The sequence below is a fragment of the Maylandia zebra genome, linkage group LG14 (genome assembly GCF_041146795.1).
Source record: "Maylandia zebra isolate NMK-2024a linkage group LG14, Mzebra_GT3a, whole genome shotgun sequence".
Classification (NCBI taxonomy): Eukaryota; Metazoa; Chordata; class Actinopteri; order Cichliformes; family Cichlidae; genus Maylandia; species Maylandia zebra.
In genome coordinates, this window is record NC_135180.1 from 28847889 (window position 1) to 28870468 (window position 22580).

Genomic DNA, 22580 nt, shown 5'->3' on the forward strand with positions numbered 1-22580 from the left:
TTCTTCCTCATAAGTTGAAGCATTTTGCATATATGCAAACAATCAAATGACCAAACGGCTGGCAGGTGCAGGGATGTTACCTGAGAATGTAGAAATACGTTTTTTCCCTAAGGGGGATGGCAGAGGAGACTTGTGTGCACAATGGGAATAAACTGTTTATTTGGTATTTGTAAAACTGATGTATTACTGGAATAAAGGTTGCGCATTTTATTTTCGTGCTTGTTTATGGATTAGTTTAAAGTTGGTGTGAACCGCTGAATAATGTGTGACTGTTTAGTTAAAGATTACTTGCTTAGACAGCGTTACTGGCCAATCCCCAGCTCCGCTCCCACCACTGCGCTCCACCGAGCTGCCAGCTGAGCACGGCGAGCCGGAGAACAGTGTTTACTAAGCTCTGAGTCAACTGTCACATGAAACTGCTCTGTCTGCAGCGTTACACTGCGCTGCGACAGCTCGGTGTTGCGAATATGTCAGGGTAAGTGAGTTTTGTAAGAGAGTGAGGCCAAAAAGACCAAAGACGACCAACAGGCGCAAAAAAGAGTGCCAACTGGCAGTTCCGCTAAGTTAGCGGTAGCGTTAGCGTGCTACAGTGCTAGCCCAGATTTGCTTAAGATTTTTGGATGACGCGGCGGCAAATTTCGTTAACTGTTTAGTGCTGGGTTACTGGCTAATGCTGCTGCTGCTTGGCAGTGAGTGTTTCTCACTGGCGGCTTGGTAATGGGAAACAAGTTTTAGTAGAGGTTTGTGTTTTCTTTACACTGTTAGCTGAGCGATAAAGTTTAGCTAGGTGCTGTTTCGTGGTCGGTTTGTAATTACACTGTAGTTAATTAGAGGTGTTAGCTCTGTGAGGCTAGCTGTTAACGTTTTCCACAACGAACGGTTGTTAACTTGTGTAGGAAGTGTTGCCTCAGCTAATTACAGTTATAGCAACTATTTGCAAGCAGTCGGTGTCACCTATCAGTAGTGAGTGGCACCTGGATATTGTGCTTAAGTACATCTCTTCCTCTTTGACAGCAGCTGAGAGAAGATAAGGAGCAGCCAGACTCATGTCCCAAGATTTGGGTGTGAACAACTAGAGACACAATGTCTCTCCTGCTGATATCATTATTTTTAATCTTTTTGCTGGCTATTGGTGTGCTGTGTGCCATTTTCAGGTGAGGAATGTGTGGAAATTTCTACAGTACAGCGATCATTGTATGGTTTAAACTGCAAGCACTGCTTAATAGATGTTTCCTTGCTCTCCTCATTTAAAGTAGCACATTTTCCCGCTGTTCTAGGTGGCTCATATGTACCCTGGCTGTGCGATTCTTCCAAACTACCCTCAATGCTCATCTGAAGATTAAATCAGTAGGATTTTTTTCTGTCCAAGGAGTCAGTATCCAGTTTCACCCCCAGCATACTTTGGTAGGACACGTTTTTGTTTACATGACATTTGTGTAGTCGGCACATGCTAAACAACCACTCCCATGTCAATGGTTCACTTCTGAGTTTGTGTACTTTACCATCTATCAAATGTATTTTTTTTATCTTGCTGTAATTCTGTGAATGGCAGGAAATTGACAGGATATGGATTTCAAGTAAACTTCTAAACCAGGATTTACCGTAAGTAGCTTAATGTGTTGCCCAGATAGTCTGAGATAAAACAGTTAGCAGCAAATAATATCATAAGTTGTGTTTCAGGCGATACCTGGCATTCTGTGTTGGAGAAACCAGAGTCCGGTTTGACTTGCAAGCACCACTAAAACCTTTGGTGAAGCAGAGCCATGGAAAAAAGTCGGCGAAGGTTTCTGTCAGCCCCAAAACGCTTCGATTCTTGTCACAAGTATGAAGGCTGGCGATAAGTTAACATTTCTTTTTATGCTTATTTGTACACAGTATCTCACTTCCTGTTTTGTATTTCCAGTTGCTGTCATTCCACATCAGCTCCATCAACGTGATGGTCCTAAACCTAGCACTGCCAGAATCTCTATGGCACATGACTGTTGCAGGTATCACCTTGTTACTTGACCACCAGAGTAAAAGGTATTATTTATTTTTGGTTTATAACTAATCTGACTGAATCAATAGTTTGTATTAGTTGTCCAAAATGAAATCCATGTTGAAAAATGTCTTTACAGGTTGGCATGGAACTTCTCAGTTGGACAACTAAGCAGTAAAGTGCTCAAAAGCAGTGAACTGGTGAGTGGAGTAACTGTCACTGAAATAGAAACAGGTGGTTGAATGTTTGTAAATGATGTGCTCTCCATTTTAGGACATATGTTTGGCTGAAGTGGCACTTAGCCTGTTGCTATCTGGAGATGTGAGTTTACCAGAGATGAAGCCAGGTTGTCTGTCCCTGAGTGTGAGGACTCTAATGGCAGAGCTGCACGAGGGGCTGTTCCTCAGTCAGCTCCAGCTTCCAGCAGTTTCCCACAAAGAGAAAGATCATGGTGCATTTGGTGAGTAACGTTTGACCTCTGAAATGGAAGCAATGATTTTTAAGTATAGTGTTTATCCATCACATTCATTTGCATTCCTTCTTTTCTCTAATCTATAGTACTGTGCAAAGGTCTTGAGCCACCTCTCATTTCTTTGTATGTTGCTTCCAAGGAGTGAGATTGTTGTAATTTTTCAAAGTGGTCTTGAGCAATACTTCTCCAGGCGTTCTGAAAGTATTTTAATGTTTTTTTTAATGGACATTGGCTGCTTGTTCCCTCATTTTCAGTCCAGTCCTTGTAAATGACCATTTTCAGAGGAATGTTTTTGCTGTTAAACCCCTTAACATTGATCATTCAAGCTTCTTTTTTTTTAAAGGGATGAGCCAGTGTTGTGTCTACACATTGCAGACAACTTGGCAAAGAACCAGTTTTAAACTGTATCTTTAGGCGCTTTATTTGTTCCTTTTTTTTTTTTATTGACTCTACAAAAAATGCCAAACATGACACAGTTTGGCAAACATAAAATAGTATTTTTGCACTAACAAGGTGATTCCCAGACAGTTATTAGCCAAATATAATGAATATCTGTGCCTGGTGTGCAGTGCGTCCTTAAAAAAACATCTGATGAAACTGCACAGGTGGAGGGCAAATTAAAGTGTGAAGCCTAAAAAAAAAACTGATGAACAGTCTGGACAGACACAAAGGCACATCCCCCGTCTCTACAGACCTTAATAGTATTGTCGTATCATCTTGACAGAGAACAAAACACAAAACAACTAGTGTCCAAAGAAGAGTGTTGAATGTTCTTCCAGAAGCCTGGAGAAGTATTTCTAAAGACTACTGAAAGAAATTACTAGAAAGCTTCCCTAAGTGTTCAAGCTGTTTTGAAGAATAATGGTGGCTATACCAAATATTGACCTTCAAGCTTATTACATTTGTACAGACTCTGTTTTTTCCTTATGAATTGTATTTCCACGCAAGTTTGAACCTGTTTCAATAAATCACTCTACCTATTTCCCATTTTCCTACCAAAAAAATAAAGAAATTATGAATGACCCAAGACTTTTGCACAGTACAGTTTTATCCAACCACTGCAGTTAACTTTCAGTTTATTTCATTCTATTTTTCAAGTCTGATTTGTTGTACTGTTTTGCATTCATAGTTGTACCATCACAGATGGTAAAGTCTTAATAATCTTTTTTTTAATGATATATTTATTGAATTGGGGGGAAGAACCCTTATGAAAATCACATTTTAAAACTATCTATCCTGCAATTAGTATTGTCAGGTGTTAGATGAATAAAGAACAGTGCCTTGGCTGTTGTACATCCACAGGACCTTCACTCTGTGCTGCCCTTCTTGTTGTTTTTTTCTGCCTTTGCATTTGCATTTGATCTTTTGCGTGTTCTAAAAGTGCCTGGACATTTTCCATCATCTGTGATATTTTTAGCTGTTCTGCTAACCAAAATGAAAACAAGGTCATATCATAGCTCTTCACTGGCCTCTGTGAGTGTTTGAAATGTCCTTAATGATAAAGTTTTACCAACACAGTCAAAGTAGGACTAAGTTATACATTCATTACAAAAACAGGAGAAAATGTTTGAAAAGCGTTTAAAGCAAGATGATTTTTTCTTACGTTTCTTTATAGATGCACAGGTCTGTTAGGCCATTGAATCAGATGTTAAAAATAGCTTGCAGTTAAAAACACGAACATAAACATTGCACATACAGTTGAGGCTGGTGGTTCTGTCCATGTAAATAACTACTAACATTCTCACGAGCAAAAAAGAGGAAATGACACGTAACCATAGTATGTATTTTTATAAGAAACATATTTATAGATTAGTAGAAAATAATGCATTAAAGTTGTGTTGTTAGTGATTTAACTTCTCAGTATAATCCCAGGTTGCTCTGCCTTCATATGCAAAATCAGTTGCATTATTAAGAATCCACCTCCACTCTAACAGTTATAATATTAAGTGTAGTCTTAAACAACATGCATGTTACAGAATATTTGAAATCCCGTGGAATATGCACAATGTCAGAAAGTCAACACCTGCGTTTTATTAAAGGTTGAAGTGCTAATTTTGTCTTTCTAACTATGTCATAGATTTTTAAAATTCAAATGCCAGCTTGATAGGCTTGATATTTTTGATAATTCTTTACATAACACTCTAATTTAATTACTCAAATACTATTTCCTTTTAGAGAATGAAAATGATGATTTTATCCAGACTGAGACTGTGGAACGCTTTCATCAGCTGATTCCCCACAAGGTCAATGTGGAATTTGATAACACAAACATAACCCTGTCGATGCACAGCCAGAAACGGTGAGTCACCGTTTTACATCTAGCTGCGTATATACTGTGATCACAGTTTTGCATTAGTTTACTCTTTTAAATGATCTGTTGTTTCAGATATTTTATAACCCTATTTTCTTACTTGTACAGACACCTGAACTGGACTCTAAAGTCTTTAAAGGTCTGCTACGGACGTGACAACGAGCAGCTTCCTCTTAAAAGCTTCACTCCTGAGCTGAGCTTTCCCCAGAGCAGCTTGGAGCTCCTTCTTGAGGGTAAGTGGACAGCTGGGCGCCAGACTTATTGCAGAGAGAGTTGGAAGGAGGAAGAAGTCGTGAATAACACGCTCTTTTTTTTCTTTTTCTTTTTTTTTTTCTGCTGGCAGATGGACTTCTGCTGTCTCAAAGTAGGCAAAGAATTCTTTGTGTGAACACAATCAAGACAACCCTGCAGGTGAGGGAAATGCTTTAAGGCCACATTGCATCGTTTTGTAAATCAGTTACTCAGACTTTCTCCCTCGTGTCTCTGTGAATTTAGGTTACATCAATTGACATCTCAGGGTCAGTCGTCGTCAACACTTGCATCATTCACTACCGTCACCAGGAGTTTTCCCATTGGCTCAATCTATTTCCATGGGAACAGCTATTCCACAGGAAGGAAGCACACAGAAAAAGGCAAGTTGTAAAAGTGAAACTCACATAGTTCGATTGCTGGATTTCTGAAATTAAAATCTTCTTAACACCTTTCACCATCTTCTCTTCATTATCCCTGTTTGTGCATCACTCATTCTCTATTGTTTTTGTCCATTACCTTACCTTGTGCGGTGTAGTCCGTTAGATTATTTGCCCACCCTCCTTTTCCTCAGGCGCCTTCCTCACCTGGATGCTCCCGTGATGATCACCACCTCTGTGTCCAACATCAATGTGTCTGTTCAGCTGGGAGACACCACACCTTTTGCTCTGGGCTTCCTCTCTGCTAATGGAGGTACTTGTTGTCATGTGAAGAGTGCATTATGTTCACAAAAGTGCCAGATGCAAAATAGTTATACAGGAATATTTATTTTAACATGCTCTTTTTTTAAAGATTTACTCATCTACACACACAAAAAAAATTGGTTAAGGTGTGTAGAATGGAAATTGGACACCTATAGAATTTTCTCAACAGTCAACTTTTCCTTGGCATGAAACTGGAAATAATCAAACCTGGTTTTTGCCACTGTCCAGGATTATTTAGCGTCTGTTTAGTCGGCATAGTTAAGGTTTTACACTTTTCCCATCTGCTGATTGCCAGACAGTGCTCAATGGTAATGATGCTCTATATAGCAGAGTCGGATGGTAAGCTCACCACCTTCATAAGATCAGGGTTGTTTTGAATTATTCCAGACAAAAATTGACCCTCCCACTAGGCCAAAGTATCCAGGAGTTTTTTGTTTTTTAAGGATTAGTACAGTTGCAACCATTAGTTTAGTTTATTGTTACCATTAGCCACTTTTACATATCTAAGAACAGCCAGAAAAATAAATAGAAGTAAAGAAGTTTAGAAAAATAACCCATAATTTTGTGTGACTTTACCTACCTGACTACCTTCAGTTATTCAGCTGAAACTCTTGTAATTCCTGTACTATAGTGGGTTAGATCATTCACCACTTCCCCTCTCTTGCACTAGCAGCAGTTGACATTGAGCCTTCTACCAGGACAACAAGCTGTTAAGAATTACCCATACAGTATGCAGTATTGCAGGTGGATTCTGCTATGTTAAACCCCAGCACTCCATCCATCCATCCATCCATCCATCCATCCATCCATCTTCATCCGCTTTATCCGAGGCCGGGTCGCGGGGGCAGCAGCCTAAGCAAAGAGGCCCAGACCTCCCTCTCCCCAGCCACCTCCTCCAGCTTATCCGGGGGAATACCAAGGCGTTCCCAGGCCAGCCGAGAGATATAATCTCTCCAGCGTGTCCTGCGTCTGCCCCGGGGCCTCCTCCCGGTGGGACATGCCTGGAACACCTCACCCAGGAGGCGCCCAGGGGGCATCCTTGTCAGATGCCCGAACCACCTCAGCTGGCTCCTTTCGATGTGGAGCAGCAGCTGCTCTACTCTGAGCCCCTCCCGGATGGCCGAACTTCTCACCCTATCTCTAAGGGAGAGGCCAGCCACCCTTCGGAGGAAGCTCATTTCTGCCGCTTGTATCCGCGATCTCGTTCTTTCGGTCACTACCCACAGCTCGTGGCCATAGGTGAGGGTAGGGACGTAGATCGACCGGTAAATTGAGAGCTTCGCTTTTACACTCAGCTCCCTCTTCACCACGACGGACTGGTGCAGCGTCTGCATTACTGCAGCTGCAGCCCCAATCCGTCTGTTGATCTCCGGCTCCCTTCTCCCATCACTCGCGAACAAGACCCCGAGATACTTGAACTCCTCCACTTGGGGCAGGAACTCATCCCCGACCCGGAGTGGGCACTCCACCCTTTTCCGGCTGAGAACCATGGCCTCAGATTTGGAGGTGCTGATCCTCATTCCCGCTGCTTCACACTCGGCTGCGAACCGTTCCAGTGCGAGCTGGAGGCCCTCACCCGATGAAGCCAACTGAACCACATCATCCGCAAAAATCAGAGATGAGATTCTGAGGCCACCAAAGCAAAAGCCCTCCGCCACTTGGCTGCGCCTAGAAATCCTGTCCATAAAAATTATGAACAGAACCGGAGACAAAGGGCAGCCCTGGCGGAGCCCATCACCCACCAGGAACGAGTCCGACTTATTGCCGGCAATGCGAAGCTCTTGCAACAGTTGTATAGGGATCGAATGGCCCGTAGCAATGGGCCAGACACCCCATACTCCCGCAACACCTCCCACAGGACACCCCGAGGGACACAGTCGAGTGCCTTCTCCAAGTCCACAAAACACATGTAGACTGGTTGGGCAAACTCCCATGCACCCTCAAGTATCCTCGAGAGGATAAAGAGCTGGTCCAGTGTTCCGCGACCAGGACGAAAACCGCATTGTTCCTCCTGTATCCGAGGTTCGACTAGCAGACGAACTCTCCTTTCCAGCACCCTGGCATAGACTTTCCCAGGGAGGCTGAGGAGTGTGATCCCCCTGTAGTTGGAACACACCCTCCGGTCCCCCTTCTTAAAGATGAGGACCACCACCCCGGTCTGCCAGTCCACAGGTACTGCCCCTGATCTCCACGCAACATTGCAGAGGCGTGTCAACCAGGACAGCCCTACAACGTCCAGAGCCTTCAGGAACTCGGGGCGGACCTCATCAACACCAGGGGCTCTGCCACCAAGGAGTTGTTTAACTGCCTCAGTGACCTCGCCCCCAGAAATTGGCGGGTCATTCCCCTCATCCCCAGACTCTGCTTCCTCCTTGGAAGACATGTCAGTGGGATTAAGGAGGTCCTCGAAGTATTGCTTCCACCGCCTGACAATTTTCTCAGTTGACCCCAGCACTCCTTACCTGAAAAGCTTTACTTTAATTACACTTTGTTTTTACTTTACTTTATTATGTACAAGTCTCCTCTATTCTTGAAACACATTTTCCTTCATAACCTTGTTCTATGGGTAACTGTTAGGCCAACCTCTTTCAAACATGCGTAGATTAGATAAAGTTTTTCCACAGGGCCCTTTTAAATGTTACTCATTAACTTTTTCTACTTCAAGCAGTGACACTAGAAAGAGGTCTCCTTTTATTCAGAGTCACTTGAATTGAAAAAGTACTAAAGACATGGTCTGAAAAGTGAAGCTAGTGCTTAAATGTGGCTAAATGAGTTCTTTTTAATTGCCACAAGGGGACCACTTAGAAATACTTGCTTTCTGACATCAGTAAACCTTTTCCTGATCTCTTTATGGGCACATAGTTTCAGGTCATATCGAATAAAACATGAACATCATTTTGTAAATGGTGGTATTTATTAGAATCGAAAGATTATCGTAGACATTCTCATTGGCTAATAATTTGTAATTCCCAGTTCTTAGCCAGTGTTCTAGGTTACAAGGTTGAACCTACATCTCCCTCTGTGTTTACAAAAAAGAAAGTAAAACTGTGACAGTGTTTATCTTTTATACGGTCTATGCTTAACTTACAATGTTTTTTTATCTGCACACCCTTTGTTTCTTCAGAACTGCGTCATATCCTTGACATTAAAGTTGAGAGTGAGAATCAAGAGTCCCAAAATGTGCACGAACGTGCCTCGCTGTCCTTGGACAATTTCTGGTGGAGAGTGGGTCAGGGGTCTCATATCCAGCAGGCACCCCACCCTCCTGGTAAACATGTATGGGGAGAAGCCCTAATCCTAGACTCACTCAGCCTGCAGGTAGGACTGCAGAAAAACCTTTATAAACATTTGTATCTTTCTATACTGATTATTTATTAACCTTTATTTAACCAGGAAGATCCCATTGAGATTAAAAACCTCTTTTTCAAGGGAGACCTGGCCAAGATACTGATGCTTTAGCTATGAATAATAAAGTGGGAAAAAATAATATAAAGCTTAAATTCTTATCAGCAACCTTCTTTGAAGTGACTTGTGACTGATATTGTTTGTTTTAAACTTGGGAAATCTTCCAATTTGTCCAACTCTAGATTATATGAGCAATGCAAAATCAGAACATGTGGTTTCAAGTTAAACTGATTTTAAGGATTTCTTCATTAATCTCTTCTCCCTCCAGGGGAGTTTGAACCGACCCCACATGAAGTCGAACAGCCAGCCTCTGAGTCTGAACGTTGAGTCCAGCCTGAAAGGGCTTCAAGTGGAGCTTTCAGAGACCTGTGCACTGTGTCTGTCTCGCTTGCTGTCTCTCATGTGTTTTCCTCGTCATCCAGAGTCACAGCTGCCAGATCTGACTCCATTGTCTCCTTGTAATGACGACACCATAAAACCTATCCCCTCCTCACAACTACACCTGCTTTTTAAAGTGGACTGCTGTCTAGAGGACGTTAATGTCTTCACGCTTTCTAATGTTGCAGGTAAGGAATGAGCATTTTTATTATAATACAGAGCTGTTTGACTGAAAAGACTGTTTTACAGCTTTAATTCCAAATGAAACTTATGTGGCAATAAAACAAATCATCACATACAACTGATAAACTTTTTCAGTGTAATTGCGTAGTAGTTTAAATCATATTAGGACATGTATGCTAAACAGGAAATTGTTTATGTGTAAAGAAAAAGGTGTATTGCTTTTCACAGTTAAAACCACATCCACTGCAAATATGGACTGAAACTGCTATTTAAACCCTACTATGTCTATGCTATGCTATGCTATCTAAGCTATGAACGGCACTTATTGACATCATAAATTTCTGCTGGCATCCACTTTTGTCACATAGTTTTTCAGTCTAAAGCATATAGAGCTAAAGGTTTCTTTACTCTGTTGGTAGGCTATCTCACAACACTGCAACATTTAGGAATTTTATTGTTTTTTCCTAGTTTTACTAGTTTTTGATTGATGTAACCTTTGGCTTTAGTAAATTGTGAGGAAATTTGTAACTTTTTTTTCAAAATCAAAATTAATCTGAATGAATTCTGTCAGTTACATCTCTTGCTTTATAAAAAAAAGAGAGAGAGAAAGAGAGAGAGAGATTTTTTTCTACTGAAGATAATATGTGGCTGCTACTATAGCTCACTTGGTTGAGCAGACAATCCATGTGCTGTTGCAGAGGTCTAGGTACAAATCCACCTTGTGCCGTTTGCGTTGTAGCTTTCCCTCTACTCTCTCTCCCAGGATACTTCCAAAAGAGACCTCCACTTTCTTCTCTTCATTGTTTTCTTTTTTGATTTGCTTCCATTTTTGCCTGTATTATTTCTTCTTTCCTGTGTAGGAGCTGTATCTCTGCGGATGGACACTGTCAGAGTCCTGACCTCTGCTGAGAGCTCTAGGGTGTCTCTGCAGGGGGTCAGCTTGTCTGTGATCAAGACAGTCACAGAGAACATGGAAGTATGTTGTCCCGCCTCTCAAACCATCAACCCTATAGTAAAACTCACCACATTAACGCTGTGGTACCACATCACCACCCACACCATACAGGTAACCACATTTGTTGAATTGAATTTATCTGGACTAAATAAATTTCCATCTCAGCATGCTAGCGGTATTTATTTCAGAGTGTATTAATATGTTGATTTCTTTAATTAGGTTCAATGTGAAGAGGATCTTACTGTCGAATGGACGCCACCAGACCACATGGTCCTATATCAGCACATGACTGAAGGTCAGGCGTGTTGGTTAATGCTGTGTGGAGAGAAAGGAGAGGAAAAGCCAGTTAAACCAGTGAACACTGAAGCTGCCTCAGGTCAGAACAGAGGCCTGTGTTTGCGTGTTGAACTGGGCTGTACTCGTTTAACTGCTCATGTTACTGATCAGAACTACATTCTGCTGCACATGGATGCACTCTCTCTCTCAAAGCAAGGCAGTTCTATGCATATGCGCTCTCCCTCAGTGATCTTCAACTTTGATGGCAACAATATAGTCTCTTTTAATGGCCTAGATGTGGAGACACATGCAGATCTGACTGAAATGCAGCTGCACAGAGACACTTTCCCCTTCCTCACCACTCCTCATAACCGTGTCTGGGTATTGACATGTCCTTCCTTATCTATGGAGTTCCCCTACCAGTACAATTTCTCAAACACATTTGACAAAGCTATTAGTGTGCAGAAGTGGCTAAAAAGTCTCCATCAGTCCCCAACCCAGGCCTCCGCAACCCAACGTCTGCCGCCTGACCTCATCTTCAAAATTAGCCAGTTCTCATTTGTCTTCCTGGACGATGTCTTCGAAATCAAGCTGCGAGACAACTATGAACTGATGAAGGATGAAAGTAAAGAGAGTGCAAAACGTCTGCAGCTTCTGGATAAGAAGGTGGCAGATCTCCGCAAGCAACATGGAGAACTTCTCCCGGCTAGAAAGATAGAAGAGCTGTATAGTTCACTGGAGAAAAAGCATATAGAGATCTACATCCAGCGTTCATGCCGCCTCTATGCAAACACACCCATGAGGAAGTCGCTGCTGACCTGGACTGTTTCAGACTTACAACTTGTCATCATTGCTGATCAGTCCCTTCATGGCCCCGACAGGGTGAGAGAACAGTTGAGGGACATTGATGGGATCAGTCCCTTCCCCAGAGATGGGCTCCCTCTGGTCGTCCAATGGTGCCGTGCAGTCAAGTTTAAACTAGCTGCATTTTTGGGTAAGAGCACCTTTATATGCCCATTTAAGGCAAAAAACAAAGGATTTTTTTCAAAGTTTTTTTATTGTTACTAGTATTTACTAGAGTATTAAAGTAGTAAAGTATTTACTACTTTTGCTTTGTACCAGTGAGAATTCGGGACTACCCTCGCTACCTGTTTGAGATCCGTGACTGGGAGCTGTCGGGGCGTCTGATTGGCACAGAGCAAGATGGACAGCTGAGAGGTCGGCGCAAACAGACTGTCCCCCTTGGACCACCGTGGGGAGATGTAACAGTCCACAGGAATATGCCACCACTCAAGTTCTACTATGACTTCAAATGTGAGTTATGAGTATAATGTTGGTCAGTGTCCCAAAATCCTGTCTAGATATGCAGAAGAATCTGCTATAATCCTATGACTATGACCAATAAGTGATTTAAAAGTTCAACTGTTTAGACTAAAACTGATGAAGCAGAAGACTGAATTTTCAGGAGTAAATGAGGAGAGAAATGTGTCCTTGTCCTTGAACATACAAAACTAGAACTCTTCTAAAAAAGAAAAGTGTACACTTTTCTTTTTAAAGTATTCGACTACTCAGTGATTATGACTGAATTCGAATTGAATTGAATGTTTCACACAGGAATTGTTACATGTTTTTTTTCCCCAGCCAACATCTCTCTGTACACTATTGTTTGGGGGCCATGTTGGGACCCTGCCTGGACTTTGATTGGCCAGTCAGTTGACCTTCTGACCAAACCCACAGCTGATCCCTCGCCTCTTCTGGCCTGGTGGGACAAAAGTCGTCTCCTTCTGCACGGGCGCTGGGTCATGGACATTGATCAGGCCAATCTTCATCAGCTGGCTACAGAGGTAAAACATTGTTTTTTCTTAGTATTTATGTTTACCCGTGACAGGTTATTATCAATATCAGTTTATTTTTATGTTTTTGGCAGCTTTCTCCATTTTGTTTAAAGTAATTCTTATGTTTTGACACTGTTAGCAATGCCATGATAACCAGTTTACAAACTGTGGGGCAGGAGCCACTGAAGCTGTGGCACAGGTAGCCTGGCAAAAATATAAAGTATATTTTATAAATACTTTACTTTAGATTTAAGATGAACAACATATTTTTTAGGGAAAACAAAACAAGAGTTTTCTGATGATATTGCACTGCCATTTGGTTAAGTTTATTCATGTTGGGTTCTTTATATTTTTAATAAAAACTGAGGGGTGTTTTTGACTGTTGAGGTAGAACATGCTAGAGAATGTCTGAGAACCACTGTGCTAAGCAAAATTAGTAACAGGTTAATTTGTTATGATTCTTACAGGATCCCTATAATACCACGGAAAATTTGCACTGGGAGTGGAATAAGCTGAACTTTGACTGGAACCCCGGCCAGTTTGCTTTTAAAGGAGACTTGGATGTAAATGTCAGGACCGCGTCAAAGTAAGTGGAAGCAATAAAAGCAGTGTTTGCAGAGAAACATTCAGTATTAATAAGTATCTTTTTCCAGGTATGATGATATCTGTTTTCTACACCTACCCAACCTGTGTATGACCCTTGATCTCCAATGGCTTTGCCATGGCAATCCCCATGACCACCATGCTGTAATGCTCTGCTGTGCGGAGAACATTGCAGACGTGACCTCAGGACAGCCTCACGACTCTTACAGAGCGTTTCGCTCTGAGAATCTCAACCTCTCCATCACCATGGACCTTAACCAGCATTGTGGCACAGGTTTGTCAAACTGTATTCAATCATCGTTCTATGTAAACTAAATTTACAAACACTTACAAACCAGTGTTTTATGTCTATTTTACTTTTGTGAGTTAAAGGTTTTGTTCTTTTTTTTCTTTGTAGACACTTATCAGCCCAGAATCCTCCTGTACAGCAGCACACTGCGCTGGATGCAAAATTTCTGGGCCACCTGGACAAGCGTATCTCGGCCAATCTGCAGAGGCAAGCTCTTCCATAGCCTCAAGCCAATTCGCAAGAAGCTTGGTCAGCACTACAAGCAGATGTCCTACACAGCTGCCTTTCCACAACTACAAGTAGGTTTTGTTTTGTTTTTTCAGTGTGTGCAACAGCAGCAGTCTCAGGGTCAAAGTTTGCATTTTTCCCATCAAATATGCCTCAGTTTGTAACTGTTCATTATATTAATGTTTTTCTTGATTATTGCACATTTTATATATTGTGTACCCTTTAGGTGCATTATTGGGCCTCCTTTGCCCAGCAGAGAGGTATCCAACTGGAGTGCAACAAAGGCCACGTCTTCACTCGGGGCACACAAAGACTTATTCCACAGGGTAAAAGCAATTTACTTACAGATGTGCTGGATGCACAACATCACATAAAGTACTCTTCATTAGTTTACATGTGTGCGCTTTTGTGTGTTTGTGTGGTGTCTCAGCTGGCACTGTGATGAGGAGGCTGATCTCTGAGTGGAATGTGACTCAGATGGTTAGTGAGCTCTCACAGGTGACAGTCCACCTGATGGCCTCCACCTGGGATGAGACTGCTGACCACCAGATCAACACTCAAGTGAAGAAGACTCACCTGCTCAGCCTGTCATCCCTTAGCTACCAACGACAGAGCAATCGCATGGAGGAGGTAGCAGCCAGAGCCTAAGGGCTGGAGTTTAAATGTATTTTTCACTGCGACTGCATGAATAATTAATGTCCTTATCTGTATCTTCTTTGTCAGGAGGTGAACACAAAGGATGAAACAAATGCCTCTTATACTCACAAATTGCGTCTGGTGGATCTACGTGCTTCCTGGACAACTACAAACAGAAACATAGCCTTTGGGCTATATGATGGCTACAAAAAGGCATCTGTACTGAAAAGAAATCTCTCCACTGAAGCTTTGAAAGGTCTGAGAATCGACACACAACTGCAGACAAAGAAGCTCAAACGCTCTCCTACCACCTACTCCCCCACCACAGCTCCTACCATACCAGTTGTTGCTTCTGTCAACCGATCAGAAAAAAGTCAAAATGAAGGTAAGGAAGTCACCTGACTAACAAAAAGGCCACGGTTTTAGGCTTTAACATCTATTAACTGATTGCTTTTCCACTTATCTTTCAGGCACATCGATGCTTCAGAAGTTGATTGAGGAGACAGACAAGTTTGTGGTGTTTTCAGAAGAGGATTCAGGTGTCAGCGACCAGCTGTGTGGCATTGCAGCCTGTCAGACTGATGATGTATATAACCGCAACTGGTTTATTGAGTTGGTCAACTGTCAGGTAACTGCAGTAATAACAGCAGTTATATTTCAATAATTTGCCTCTTTTCTTCACCCATCATATGATGTTCATGTAGATTGTCACTATTTTTACTTGAAAACTAATCTGTCAAATTTGGATTAATTGATGCAGATTGATTGTCAGGTGTTTATCTTTCAATCATCCTTTGCGTTACTTAGATGATGTTGCGTGGCACAGAGACTGCCGGCTGTGTACTGGTGTCTGCAGCAAAGGCTCAACTGCTGCAGTGTGAGCATCACCCTGCCTGGTATAACGACACCTTGAAGCAGAAGACCACCTGGACCTGTCTGCTGGATGGTATGCAGTATTTTGCCACCATGGAGCCCAACCCATCTGAACAAGAGGACCGACAGTTGTGGCTGGAGGTAGGCTAAGCTCTCACGGGGTCAACTAACCCAGTCGTAGAATTAGGGCTGCAAAGATTCATCGAGTAATTTGAAAAATTTGATTATAAAAGATTCTCGACACAAATTCTCTGCTTCAATATTTTGTTTAATGCACAGCTCTGTTGCGCACCGATGTGATAAACGATATAAACACGAGCAAGGCCTGCAGCAGAAATCTCTTTAGAAAACTCTGATGTGAAAAAAAGCAAACTTTGCTCCAACCACTGCTGTTTGTTTAATACAGTGAAAAATCTGTAGAAAGCCTCCAGAAGCCCTTAAAGCCAGTGACCTAAGGGTCGTTAGGTTGGGCAATTATTTATTATTAATATTAATTAATGTCTACACAATCTCAAAGTCTGTTTTCAGCAGCACAAAAACTTGCCTCCTATTAATGCCAGAAAGCCTTCCAAGAGAACAGAGTAAAGGTTTTAGATTGCATATATCTTATTTTATTTGACTTTGTACTTGAGATTATTATATATTTTTTGCATTTAAGAAAATGTTTTCTTTCAAGAATTAAATTTGTATTTGGCACGTACAAAAAGTTTAAGGGTTTAGCTGTTGTTTACAGATGTTGTCTGCAGTTAAACTTTAAAACATTGGTTTTCATTTAGAAATTGCAATGACAGGTCATTCTGAGTGCCATGAAGTTGTACTGTTATGACACTGTATTTAAAAAGATGACACAAGTAACTGATTAGCTGCTTTATTTTAAGTCATTTCAGTTGTTTTTGCTGCAAAATGAGAAAGTGAGAAATTGACAAAGGGCAGTCTTTGCTGACTGAATAAAGAAATTTGAAAGGCTGTAATTGACATATTTGATGTTTTATAGACTAAACATTTTGTTAGAGAAAAGAATTACCACAGTATTAAACAAGATTTACAATAACTGTCTGTTGTTGTTTTTTAACTAAACAGCTTTGTCATCATAGCTTTGAGTTTTTTATTTATTTATTTATTTATTTTAGGTGAAAAACATTGAGGAGCACCGGCAGCGTAACCTGGACTCGGTGCTGGAGCTGATGGAGAGTGGCCAGGCTGTGGGAGGAATGGTTAGCACTACAACAGGTGTGGCCTTTACTGCAGGACACTGAACACACAGTAACTACAGCTGTAAAAATCAATAAATAAAAAACATGACTGAGTGCATGGATGTTTTACATTTATACACTGAGAAAAACCCTTTTACTGTCAAGTCTTCTGGCATATTTATATTTTTGTTCAGAGCTAAAATGGGTATTGTAGTTATTGATTGATTCAAATATTGTTTGATCTTTGATTGCAGATTGGAACCAGCCCGCACAGGTGAACGAGTCTCAGCAGGTTCAGCGTATCATCTCGCGCTGTAGTTGCCGGATGCACTACATCAGTTACAGTCACGACATCAACCCAGAGCTGGCCACTCAGATTAAGCCTCCAGAGCTGAGGAACAACCATGAGAAGGAAGACCTGCTGAAGAAACAGGCTGGTATATGTGACCACCAACAGACCACATATCTTTAAGCATGAGTGCTAATTTTCTAATAAGAGAGTGATTTTTCATTTTTCATTTTTTTCAGGTGCTGTGGACACCTTCACTCTCATTCATCATGATCTTGAGATATCCACTAACCCAGTTCAGTATGCTATGATTCTGGACATTGTCAACAACCTGCTCTTACACGTGGAGCCCAGACGCAAGGTGGGCTAGAGACGCAACAGCTAGCTCATAATTCCCATGGCCTAATAAATGTTTTAGCTTTTGCTGACTGTGTTTCTTCTGTGTGGTGATTCTGTAGGAGCACAGTGAGAAAAAGCAGCGAGTGCGTTTCCAGCTGGAGATTTCCAGTAACCCCGAGGAGCAGCGCAGCAGCATCTTGCATCTTCAGGAGGCCGTTAGGCAACACCTTGCTCAAATTAGACGCCTTGAGAAACAGATTTATTCAAACATCAGGGTAAGCGTGTAATTTAAAGTTAAGTGTAAAAGCCCAGAAGTTACTCACAGCTGACTGTGTTTTTAATTGTCTTTAAGTCCATAAAATTAGTCCTTTGTGACCATCAGTGTAGTTGTTTTACATATCCCAAAGGTCTTGTTAGAGTCAAACAGTAAACCTGAATTGTTACTCTTAATCTTTAAGCACGTGAGGTAATTTTACACATCAGTAAAACTGCATGCTTTATACATTGAAGTGTGAACAGTTTTTTTTTGCATAGAATATTACGTTAGTAGCAGTTGTGTCTTCAAGTTTGAAAATAAAGACTATCTGGGTCTGTGGAACTCCTAATCATCTCTGCTTAACCCATTAAAAGCAAAGCACACTGCAATATCTGAGTAACTCGAACACTGGATTTTTATAGCAGCTTGCACCATGTTGGACATGTGACACTGTATTAGTGGAGTGCAGTGCCTGGGTCTTTTAAGTCAATGAAACACTTTGTTTCTTCTTCATCTTGCAGGCGCAATCTGAGGAACTGGGTTGCGATGAACTGAACGAGATTAATGCACGATTGCAGCACCAGCTGAACCAGGAGAAGAATGACATGCAGATGAAGAGTGAAGAGCTCAACATCCTCATCAGGTCTTATGTCAGCACTGATTTGCATCCAGGATAGAGCAGAGATGGCGAAAATTTAAAAAAACAAAAATGTATCTGTTTTCCAGATGTTTTAAGGATTTCCAGCTGCAGCGGGCAAATAAGCTGGAGTTACGTAAACCTCCCGAGGATGTGAGTGTAGTGAGGAGAACAGAGATCTACTTTGCACAGGCCCGCTGGTGTTTGACAGAAGAGGACGGACAGCTCGGTATCGCTGAGCTGGAGCTGCAGAGATTTATGTACAGCAAGGTGAGCAGATGCTGATAATCCATCCAGAGCTTGGAGACATTCCATCTGCCTCTCACCACAGCCCACAAATTCACAGGCTTTAGTTCCTTAGTGCATTTTAAAAACTGGATAAGAGGTTAACAGATGTTATTTGATATTCTCCTGCTGATAAGATCACTGAGTGATAACCACTTTGAAAAATGTCTCCTTGCAGCTGAACAAGTCTGATGATACAGCAGAGCATCTTTTGGAGCTTGGGTGGTTCACAATGAACAACCTGCTACCGAACGCAGCGTACAAGGTAAATAACTTCATCGGAATATTCAGATTAGGCCGAATAGCTTATTTTCACTTGCTTTACATTTATTTACTTTGCTTTTTGGTTGCTGAAGCTTTGAGACTAGCCAGTCCTCTCTTCTACAAACCACTTTGCATTGTGTCACTTTACAACCAAGCACAATGTGACATACATGGCAGACATCAATTTGATAACTAACTTATTTGTGCCTGGTTTCCTCTGTGCAGCGTTTGAGGGTATGTATACAGCTGGAACAGTGAAGAGAAGTTTCATATTGTGCATGTGCACCTGAGTCATAGACGCATGTTTGAGCCATTAGTTCACTCAACCTTACAGTGTCTGCCTTCTTTCCTGTGTTCATTTCATCAATGAAACATGGTGTTTGTGTCTTTTTCAAACTCAATCTCAGTAGAGCTTTTTCAAATCAAATCACTTTTGTGTGTGTGTGTGCATGCGTGCGCGTGCATGCATGCGTTTGAATCTAATTCTCTCATCTCTTTTAGGTCGTACTTCGTCCACAGAGTAACTGCCAGTCTGGACGCCAGTTTGCTTTGCGGATCTTCAGCAAAGTGCGCCCCCCTGTGGGAGGAATCTCTGTGAAGGAACACTTTGAGGTGAGAATGAAGACTCTAAAACACTTTTATGGTGCTTGATTTAATGTTTTTTCTAACACTATTTTGTTTTCATCATCAGGTGAATGTGGTGCCTCTCACCATCCAGCTGATGTACCAGTTCTTCAAACGAATGATGGGGTTTTTCTTCCCGGGGAGAAATGTTGAAGAGGAGGAGGTCACAGATGAAGAAGACAAATTTAGGCTGGTTACTACTGGTATGCTTTTATCAACAGCTGTAATATAACCGTAGCACTTCATCTCCAGACTCTCTGTGTGATCATCAGCCTGAAATTTATACTGCCTAAATGATCAATAGTTTCCATTTTCTCTACCAGACTTGCAGTGTCAAGTTGCTTTTCTGTTATGTCATCCCTCTGAGCTCTATGTAGAGCCTCAGCCACTTTGAATATGACCTTGATGTGAGACTCGGTGGGAGTATAAAGTGTAGAGTCACCCAGAGGCCAGAGAGCTTATTCTAATATTGTCCGTGATACAGGTATCCCTGTCAAACCTCGGCCATTGTCAGAGGACACCATGGGTGCTATGGGTCCCAGCAAAGGTGTCACCCAGGGACTGAACCGCACTGCTGGGGTTAGAAGGTCATTCAGGAAGGCTCCAGAGGTAGAGATGCTGTTTTATGTGTGCTAAAATGTATAGAACTTTATTTTAAGGCAGAGTAAGTAGACTTTATATTTTGTCACTCAGCATCCTGTCGATGACATTGATAAGATGAAAGAGCGAGCTGCAATGAACAACTCATTCATCTACATCAAGATTCCACAAGTGCCTCTCTGTGTCAGCTATAAGGTGGGTTTCTGTGCATAACAGCTGCTACATACCTCTACAGTAAGATTCAGTACCCATTTATTCATTGGTTTAAATGCAAAGATCAACAAAAATCATCCATACAAAATATGTTTGACTAAGCATTGTTTAACTGCCAAATATTAGATATTAGAATATAACTAACTTTGTCACCAGGTGAAAATCTTTCTGTTTTTCAGAAACAAAACAACCAATTTTTAACCTCTGACCCAAGCTTGTGTTTGAGATGCATTTTGAGATCGTTGGATCATACATATAAAAACATTCATCTTTAAACGGATAGTAATTTTTTTTAAAAATGCATCTCGTGTGAGGAGAAGAGGGTTATTTCACAGCTTAATACAATAAAGCATTAACAAAGCATTAACAAAGCATAAAGCACTGCTTCATTCTGTTCAATATCAATAAAATGGAGAAAAGCCTAAATGTGATGTCCTCATATGAGCACAGAGGGTCTCACCTTGCACTGGGCCTTAGGTTGGCCCTCAGTTCTGTCTGAAACCATCTTAAAGCCAATCCTCCTTTTAAGCCAACTTTACACTGATAGGCTGCTTACAAACACAAGGTTTGAACAGCAGATGGGTGGTGGCTCATAGCCAGATCTGTGCGACATCATTTAAGAGCTACAATATATTTAAAAGCTTTTGGCTCACAGGTACCCACGTTTGGATTGGTTCCATTTTAAACAGTTAACAGGTGAATCTTCAAAGAAATCTGTGGCTCAAAAAAGATTGTACTGAGCTATGAATGCATCCGACAAACACCCAGAGGTTGTTAGTAAGCATACCATGTTTTCTTTACATAGTTTGCAAACAAACAAACAAAAAAAATAGAGAATTTCTACGTTACACACCAAATCTTTAACCAGCATAGTTTTTTAAACATAGATATAAGAAAATTGAAGCTCAGCTTTAGTACCATTCATTTCCTGCATTGCCCAACCTTGTCATATTACATACAGTGATTGTTTGTGCAAACACTGACATTATTATTTAAAATGCTGACAATGAATATCCATTAAGAGAACAGATCCCCTTTAATCTTGTGTTTGCCTGTGAAATGTTCGTCTCTCTCAGGGTGAAAAGAACAGTGTCGACTGGAAGGACTTGAATCTGGTTCTCCCTTGCTTGGAGTACCATAACAATACATGGACATGGCTCGACTTTGCCATGGCTGTTAAAAGAGACAGCCGAAAAGCACTTGTAGCACAGGTACATTAACGTTCTTATCTCTTCATTAAAGGACAGGCAGATCTTTGATATTTTTAAACTTGTCTTTTTTGCTCCTTGCTGCTCAGATGATAAAAGAGAAACTGCGTCTGAAGCCAGCTTCGGGCTCAGACTTGAGGGGGAAGGCATCTGAAGGGAAGGCGGACAACAGCCTGCAGCAGCAGGAAGAAGATGAGAAAGCACGACTCCTCATCGGTCTCAGCACTGCAGACAAGAGCTCCGGCAAGAAGAGTATATTCAGACGACATAAGTGACGCCTGGAATTGAGTGGATAGTCGTCTACAGCAGCTGCAGGGAAAAAGTAAAGAGCATCACTCCTGCTTTGTGAATCAGGATGAAAAAGGGGGCACGATGGAATATTTCAAGTGGATTTAGGAAATATCTTACTGTATCACATGAGCCTGCTGATCTTTCTTTCTTTTTTTCTTTTCTTTTTTTTCAGTTAACTCCTGTTGTGTCTTAGGTTTGAATCTCAAGCAGCTCCAGGATAACTGGAGTGCCATTTTGACCAAATATAAATTATTCTGTTTATTTGTGTGCCATTTAAAAACTTCACTCTGGTGTCATTAACTGCAACCTTTGGAAAGAACGACCGCTTTGGTTGCACTGAATGTAGCGAGGAAGGTTTACAGTATGTAGCTGGCACTTCACTGTTACTGTTTCCTCTGCTGAAAATCCCAGACCGACATGCTACTTCCTGCGGGCTCAGGAACACGGTGCACTCTGCTTGAAGAAATGACACTTAACTGAAGCACCTGTCACTTGTTTAAAACAAAAAAACAAATCTGATCATAGAATATGTTTTATCATTTAAAGCTTAAAGAAACTGATTGTGGCTGTATGACTGTCGCTGACAGGAAGGCCTTTATCCCCATATAAAATGCTATTTTATATTTTCCATGTTGAATGGTGGCCTGCTTCCTCTCAGTTCACTGTTTTTCTGTACCTCACCTTTTCTGTACCTCAATATGACAGGAAAAGAGCAACAAAAACATGGTGATGTGTGGTAAAATGTGGCACTTGGTGTGTGTGACAGTATTGTGGCAAAAAAAGAATGCGTGCTGCACCTAACTGCTGAGTGTGTTTTGTAATTTGAACACTAAAGCACTTTTATGCAAAGTATTTTGATATTTTTGTAACCGCGGTTGTTTTCCGTTGAAATGTTGCTAAATCCTGATGTTTGTCACATTTCTGATCAGCCCTGAGTATTTCAATTAAAAGGATCGTATCATGGCCCATTTGTGTCAGCTTATCTCTCAATAAGTGTTATTAGTGT

At 41.4% G+C, this 22580-nt stretch overlaps 1 protein-coding gene across 5 annotated transcripts; it reads left to right on the forward strand.

Moving 5' to 3' along the window:
* The first annotated feature begins 340 nt into the window (after window positions 1–340).
* LOC101473349 (bridge-like lipid transfer protein family member 2) lies at window positions 341–22537 on the forward strand. 5 transcript variants are annotated; one of them, XM_076873302.1, is made up of 41 exons: window positions 341–475; window positions 1015–1154; window positions 1278–1404; window positions 1553–1602; window positions 1681–1822; window positions 1904–2022; window positions 2118–2178; window positions 2252–2438; window positions 4626–4749; window positions 4870–4994; window positions 5105–5172; window positions 5257–5393; window positions 5549–5703; window positions 8839–9032; window positions 9388–9685; window positions 10541–10746; window positions 10855–11905; window positions 12034–12225; window positions 12553–12755; window positions 13214–13332; window positions 13400–13623; window positions 13747–13937; window positions 14093–14192; window positions 14297–14496; window positions 14590–14887; window positions 14973–15130; window positions 15310–15516; window positions 16506–16605; window positions 16823–17005; window positions 17097–17218; window positions 17316–17471; window positions 17974–18095; window positions 18179–18359; window positions 18553–18639; window positions 19140–19250; window positions 19330–19465; window positions 19747–19871; window positions 19956–20057; window positions 21152–21286; window positions 21373–21605; window positions 21747–22537. In XM_076873302.1, the coding sequence occupies exons 2-40, from the start codon at window positions 1084–1086 to the stop codon at window positions 21556–21558; spliced, it is 6753 nt and encodes a 2250-aa protein (XP_076729417.1). In that variant the 5' UTR covers window positions 341–475; window positions 1015–1083; the 3' UTR covers window positions 21559–21605; window positions 21747–22537. The 5 variants fall into 5 exon arrangements, with proteins under 5 accessions (XP_076729417.1, XP_012776490.3, XP_012776492.3 ...); XM_012921036.3 differs by having other exon boundaries at window positions 21373–22537; XM_012921038.3 differs by having other exon boundaries at window positions 5585–5703; window positions 21373–22537.
* The last annotated feature ends 43 nt before the right edge of the window (window positions 22538–22580 follow it).